Here is a 7,655-nt window from a genome sequence, read left to right as displayed (position 1 = left end):
AAAAATTTAACAAATTTAACTGCTTTTCCCCATCGAATAAAAAGTATGAAATGAAACCGTAAATAAATTACGACAAAGCGTAGATCGTGATCGAGGCTTCGAAATAATTCTGCACCCGCTCGTTCGTTAAATGCCTTCGAATTGGTCTACGGAGTTTAATACGATTATTGCGTATATGATTTTTTTTTCTCGCGCGTGCGCGCCACCAGAATTGGGGAACATTTGTCGTCTGCTCCTTTCCACGGAGGGGATCAGAGGCCAGCGAGGTAGGTGTATTTAAAAATCCTTGTTATATTCACACGGTGGTCTCGATATTGGCGATGGCGTATTGTCAACAAATACTATCCTTCCCGTAATTCTCCATATACATCTCTTGCGGCGTGGCGAGGTTATAGCGGCCGCTCAGGCGACTTCCGGTCAGACCATTGTTGTGATGCGTGTGGTTGACATGAAGATGGTTCACATTCAGGGCGACGTTCTTTTTTTTCTTACGAGCTTTGTGTCGATATAGGCAGTACTTGAGGCAACCGGTGGCGAGAAGCAGGATCAGGAATATACCCAGTGCACCAGCGCCCACGGCCACGTATAATAACGTTACACCGAAACGGTATGAGCAGTTGGCCTCCTCCTCGTCGAAACCGGAAGGACAATGGCGGATCCCATCGCACCATAGAACAGAACTTATGCATGCCTGAATTTCTGGACATCTGCAAAAGAGAGAAAAACATGGAAATAGCTGGTTTTAGTGGGCATGAAAACTAGTGTCTTTTGTTTTATAATGTAGTGTGTGTGCAGATAATAGGAATATGATAAGAGCTTACCTATAAGGACAGTCTTCCTGTGGCAGTATAGTGAAGATATTTGGCCCAATGCTAGGAGTAGGAGACCTCTTGGAAATAGCCATCCATGTGACAGCATAGAACCCAGGTTCTCTTTGAAGGAACTCCACAACAAAGCTCCTCGAATGTTGAGCCATGGCTACTGTAGCATTAATCGCACTGTAATTCCATCCACCAGAGAAGAAATCCACAGTTCTAGCAGTGTCTACTCCTCCCTCAGGGCAAATGACACTACGGTCCTTAGTATTAGCTGCTGAGTAAACCACAATTCTGTTCAATGTTGTGCATTCTTCAACATTGTCTAGTGTGATACTGTATCCAGCGGTTCTTAAGTACAAGTAGTTGATCCTTGCATCCTCTGGTTCTATCAACCAGGGCTCATTCACACACTGAGTGGCAGTTAAGTCTTCTGTATTGGTCAGAATCTCTTCTACAGCAGCCACACCGGGAATTACTCGAGGAAGAGGACTCCTGAGGGAGATTTCACCACTGGTCCCACGTAATCGTCGCTCTTCTAACTTAGTAGAACAGCCTTGCTCGCTCGTCTCTGCTCCTAAAGCGACGAAACGGTATTCTCCTTCAAAGTAGAAGTCCCTATAGTCCTGTGTGACATTCATGAGGGTCACTGTGAATCGAACCTCGACCACGTTGGATGTCAGAGTCCTCAGGACGATCCTGTCGCTCACGTTGGAGCACAAGCAGTCGCGAACCTGAATAAACAGACAGTGTTTTATTCAAAGTATCTTCAATCTACGGTAGATTGATTATTTATGCGTTTACGTATCATTTACCAATTCCACTCCATGCCAGGGATACTCAGCGACAATCAGCTCTGCTGTGCCCACTTTATTGGAATCTCCCAGACGCCTGTCACAAGTCCATCGATTCACCAGCGGATCCACATAAGAGGAACATCCTTTCTCCCCAAAGGAAGCTCTGCTCACAGACAGTTCTATCCTATGATCCAGCTCAGCTTCGAAACGGTACACACAACTAACGTTCTGAGCACCACCGCGACCGTAGAAGAACACACTTTTCGGCGATGCGAATTTCCCCGCTTTCGCGGGCGTGGAGGATGAAGAGGATGACGAGGAGGACGACAACGATGAGGACAAAGAGGACGTGGAAGACATGGATGAAGTTGATGCGGAACCGAACACATGGTTGCAGGAAACCGCTTCGTGCACGAACTCGTAACGCAGTACAAAGCTTATCGGATAAAGTGCACTTCCTTGACGCAATATGTGCTCCAGGGTCAGGTCCTTGCCGCTAGAGACATAGCTTTCCGCGAGGCTGCAGGGTCTCGTGTGCCTGCTCCCGTTTTTCAGCAGACTATGGTCACAAAGACGGGGCGTGTCGTCCTTGCAGAACTGTCCCATTAGTGTAATATTCTATAAATGAACATAAAATTAATTTAAGAGCGACTTTTACTCTTTTATCTTTAACCCTTTAACTGCGAACAGCGCCTATAGGCGCTCAGTAAAAGTCGCTTTCTCCGGGCGAACAGCGCCTTCAAGCGCCCACTGTTACGGCTGTTGCAACTAAAGCACTACACGATTGGTCCGTTTCGTTTCTGAACGCTCCGCAGTCAAAGGGTTAATATACTATCATAGGATTAATGGAAGAAGAAGAAACAAAACACAGAACGTACCTTACGCGTTGGAATTAATTTATCTATCGTGTGATCACCGTCCCATATGAGGAGCTTCGCGTTGCAGTGAGAGGCAACATCATCAATACTCGCGGCGGCGTCAGCACTGGCAGCATAGTATTTGATAAAAGACAGCCAAACAATATCGTTCGGCTTGCCCTGGAAGTGGTAGCGGCAAGTAGTATTCGGGGGTAGAGAATGCTTTGGATTTTCCAGCATTCCTGAAGGACTCTCGTCGCTGGATATATAAAAGTCACAATTGTTGTTCTCCTTCACGAAACTCCTGGACTTCTCGTCCACGAACAACACCTGTAGATCAGATGTGTAATTCTTTAGATGTAAAACTGTTTTGACTATTGAAAAATACTTTCAGACATTTGGAAAGTACCTGAACCTGGAGCTCAAAGCCCGGTAAAAAGGACAACGGAACAGGATGAAAGGGATTGTCGTAAGGGGACGTGTGGAACTCCAAAAGCATCGTGTTATGGCTGCTGACTATATCTGGCACAGCGTCACCGCCACAAAGTCGGACCAGCACCTTGTCAGATGTAGAGCCTCCATCATACACCGTCAAGTAATCTTGCACCACGTTGCATTGATCCCAGACTCTACGATATTTAATTTAAATGAAGAGAAAAATTAATTTCAAATTTTTTAAAGGATTAGAAAATAATTGTGAAGCTGGAGAGATTACCTTAATATCCTCTGGCTACCATCATACTTAACGACCTGGTCTTTGATGTGTATCTTATGGCTGTTCCGCTGACTTACTGCTAGTAACGCTCTATGACCCGGTGGTGCCCTGTTCTGTTCCACACGGTAATAGCAGGTGACGTTCCTAGGATAAACGCCCGGGTAGTTGGGCGATTGAAGTCGACAGGCTCGTGTGTCACACTTGGTGAGCACGCGGTCGCAATACGTGCCATTCACCAGCTCCCCCCGCCACGTGGACATGCTACTGTTTCCATATCTAAGATGTGCCTCACTGCGTCTCAGGAACTTGTACGACAACTTGAAATCGAAATTATAGCCGTTGCCCTGTTCATAAGAAATATTCGAAGAGTTCAGAATTTACAGAAAAAAATTGAAAAAAGGTTGTTTAGCTCTTTGAGAATGGTTTACCTGCTCAGATAACCGAAGCAAATACAAAGTGAGGTTGATGGAAGGTGTCTCACTGTAGTACACGGTGTATCCCCACGCACTTCCGCACCATTGCCCACCGGTCGCTGGGCGACCCTTCTCGCGGATGGTCATGAAACCATCCGGACATCCTTCAGATGTATACGAGAGAAATCGACCAACAGTGAACGTGTCGAAGGTTAACTGCAATTCCAGTAATTTCAGGAGGACACTTGGTAATATTAATCCTCGTTATCCTTCAATACCCTCAATATTATTACTAACAATAATTTGTGAGTACTGAAGGAATTAAAAAAACACTGCATTATACAGACTACAGAAGCTTGGAAAATTGTACTTGGCTATTAGATTACTGCAGAAGTTCAGGAATCTTTTATCAGTATTCCATTATTTAATCTTCGGTAGCAATGGTCGCAAAAAGCGCGAAGTAAAACGTAACAAAAGTAAATGAAAAATCTGCCAGTGTATTTCAATAACAAAGGATCGACGAGAGCCCCTGCAGCGACCCGATAGACGACGACTTACTGCGGACCACTCAAAACACGCACAAAAAAAGCGAGCAACGTAAAACAGAGAAAATAAAAAGAAAGATGGGAAAAAATTAAAGGAACGAGATTAAAGAGGACAAACACTGAAATAAATGAACTTACAAAAAGGATTTTCGAGAGAGACAATTTATTTTCGCTAAAACGTGCGCGCGCGCGTGTCTGTCTGTATCCCTAGGAATAGAGAAAAAATTATTATCCGCCACTACATTCTGTATGTGCGTCTGCCTCGTGACAATTCTCCCGTTCGTTCCTCGACAAGTCAGCGGTTTATTTTTCTACCGAAGGATTCTGCCACTTTTTCTTGCTTCTCCCCACCTGAACTAGGTCTCCGAGATCAGACCCGGCGGCAGTGAAGTTGAGATGACACAAGAATGGCAGTCGATCCTCCCTCGGCCGACGGACTTCCACCCGGTAGGTCCGGCCGACGTCGCCGTACAGTGTTCTGTTGCACGCTGCAATATCACGTACGAGAAATAAAAATCCTATTGCAACGACCGCCACTCTTGCGAGGGATTCTACTTTTCTTCTTGCAATAGAAGAATACAAGATTGCTAGAAGGTAGAATAGGAAAGATTGCAGAAGGGAATGTTTTGCGGCTTGGGTAGTATAGTAGAATCTGAAGTTACTTTACTGTATAAAAACATTTATCTTGAAGATATCGAGTAACTTCATATGAGTTTACTGATTATTCTTCTTTTTTATTCTAGATTTATGATACATGTATGGATGCATGATTGAGAAATAGAGTGAATTTTGAAGTGTTACAAGGGATATGAAAATTTTTGAAGATAAATCACAGACTCACGGGTGCAATATTTCGGCTCGTCGGACTTGTCGCCGCAGTCATTTTCGCCGTCGCAGTATTTGTCCTGGGCGACGCAGTTTCCGGTGCCGCATAGGTACTCAGACGGCCTGCAAATGGAATGCAAGTAAACTCGTAGGATATATTGTTCGAGATGAACACGCATACGATTTAATTGGCGGACCATCGTTGAAAACGATCGTTTTCGGATCACGATTTAATCCTACTTTCGTAAACGCAGTGAATGGAAAGCATAAAGACGAATAAGTGTAAGAAAAGACACATTTCATCAAACGTGAACAATGGAGTTTAGAAACGATTTTTAATTTATTCTACGGAATCTACGGGATGTTTCATAAAATGTGATAAAATTAGTGATAGGCAAAGGGTTTAGCAGGAAAAATGGTTTAAAGTGCCCTTGAACTAATTTGGATATGTAATATACCATTTGATATCTTACCGAAAGAAAACATTTGACACCAACTTTCAATCCTCTAGCTCAACCTAGGGTGTAGTTTTTGGACTATTTTCCCTATGTAGTGGTACGCAAAAATTTAAAAAAAATTGAGCACATTGTGTATATAAAGGCACATGTTAGAGAATTTTTCGTTGCAAATCCTTATTGTAAAAAATAAAAAACGTAGAAAAAGGCAGATATCTTTTGAAATATTGAAGCGACTACTTTTATATTTATTTAATAGCAGCATCTTGACATAACTATTATCCTCAATTTTTTTCAGATTTTTTGGTAAGGTATGCCGTAGTTAAAAACATTAAAAACCAACTTTTTAAAGGTATTTCTCGTGAAAAAGGAACTTCTACTTTGAATTTTTATATTTCCTTTATTCAGTGTGTATATTACGCAATCTTAAACATTTTCACATTCGAAAGAACAATATATAAATTAAAGAAGTTGAATAACTCAACTAATGAAAACTGCCCTATTCGTTATATTCTAAAATATCTATCATATTTTTAACAGTATCGTTGGTGTAACGGTTAAGCACTGGTCGTGATTTCGAGCATCACCAGACTCCCTTTTTTTTATATTACCTGCATATTTCTTTTTCAATTCCTAATTATATGTCAAAGAATAGTATTGATTTAAAAACATTTTGAAAATATTTTAAAAACATTTTTACATAAAATATACGCAAAAATAATTTTGAAGTATTCTTTTATTCCATCGTTTCTGTGACCACGTATTCTTTTAATTATAGTACTGTTTAACATTTTCTACATTAAATGAATGTAAGAATTCGGTTTTAAAATTTCTTATCTTTAATAACTGTAGGTGAGTTTCATATTGAAATGAAATATTCTTAATATATTTCCAAAATGTTTTTATACAAATACTATTCATTGACTTTTAGAAATGTATCATTAATATATTAAACAAAAGTTAGTCTGGCGAGGCGCGGACGCATGACCAAAAAACTTATAACGGTTCTGCAGGCAGACACTTAACCACTGCAACAACACATTTGACAATGAAAATTACTTTTACAAGTAAAATACAGCGAACAAATTGGCTTTTAATTTTTTTTTAAATTAATGGTGCATTTTACCAAAACATTGAGGATAATAATTGTGTCAAGATGCTGCTACTAAATAAATATAAAAATAGTCACTTCAATATTTCAAAAGATATAAAGATATCTGCCTTCTTTTCACGTTTTTTATTTTTTACAATTAGGATTTGCAACGAAAAAATTTCTTAACATGTGCCTTCATGTACGCAATGTGTCAGATTTTTTTCAAAATTTTTACGTACCATTAAATAGGAAAAATACTCCAAAAACTGAAGAACGTAATTCACGCTGTAATTACACCCTAGGTCGAGCTAGAGGGTTGAAAGTTGGTGTCAAATGTTTTCTTTTGGTAAGCTATCAAATGGTATATCGTACAACTAAATTGGTCCAAGGGCAATTTTGACAATCTTATCCTGCTAGACTCTTTGTGCTAAGGACGTTTGGAACCAAGATGATATACAAAGTATTTATAAATTTGATAATTGAGCTAAAAGCCTGAAATTAAAAAAGAAATTATAGTCTATGGAATAGACAGTAGTACCTGCAGACTGGCACATTTTCCAGACCAGCAGTCGGCGTAGTGGTCGCAGTCGACGAGGACTCTGACGACGTGAAGGCTGGGTAGACCGGATATCCAGAATAGCTAGAGTAGTCTGAGGAAATCCCAGGATGGTAACTAGCGGAGCTAGCCTTGATTGAGGCCGTGATCGCGGCTGCGATCAGCAGCAACCGCCGGCACATCAACATGCCCCCTCACCCTGGGAAACGAGCAGTAAAAAACGCATAAAAAATATTCATCTCCATTAGCATCAAGTTAAATCAACGAAACTAGCGAGAACCTTTTATTTAATTCGTGCAAATTCTGCAGGATAAGCATACTGTTCGTGATTTTAATACGGAACACTTATTAAGACGGAGAAACAATACAGCGTAGTTGGAGGAAGAAGCCAGAAACTCGCAGAGATAGCGACCAGGATTATGCTAATTCTATTCAGCCGCTTATATTTATCCCTCGAACCTGGAATGTGTCCTTATTTCCGGGACAAATAGCCAGATTCCGGTGTACCCCTTTTCATCATATTCTTCTACCCTGACCATCATTGACGAAGAAAGAAAAGGAAGAATATACCTGTGCGTTGGTAT

At 41.0% G+C, this 7,655-nt stretch overlaps 1 protein-coding gene across 1 annotated transcript; it reads right to left on the bottom strand.

Annotated features, from left to right (window-relative positions):
* Positions 1-227: 227 nt before the first annotated feature.
* On the bottom strand, positions 228-7,259 carry LOC108575192. Its single transcript, XM_017937925.1, has 10 exons — positions 7,070-7,259; positions 4,984-5,115; positions 4,494-4,630; positions 3,613-3,813; positions 3,185-3,528; positions 2,879-3,098; positions 2,491-2,799; positions 1,631-2,230; positions 822-1,549; positions 228-707 (listed from the first exon to the last, which is right to left on the bottom strand). The coding sequence occupies exons 1-10, from the start codon at positions 7,257-7,259 to the stop codon at positions 332-334; spliced, it is 3,237 nt and encodes a 1,078-aa protein (XP_017793414.1). The 3' UTR covers positions 228-331.
* Between the last annotated feature and the right edge of the window lie 396 nt (positions 7,260-7,655).

This window comes from Habropoda laboriosa, unplaced genomic scaffold (assembly GCF_001263275.1).
Source record: "Habropoda laboriosa isolate 0110345459 unplaced genomic scaffold, ASM126327v1 scaffold207, whole genome shotgun sequence".
NCBI classification, from domain to species: Eukaryota; Metazoa; Arthropoda; class Insecta; order Hymenoptera; family Apidae; genus Habropoda; species Habropoda laboriosa.
Note: the sequence above shows the minus strand (reverse complement) of the source record. Positions and strands in the feature narration are given on the sequence as shown.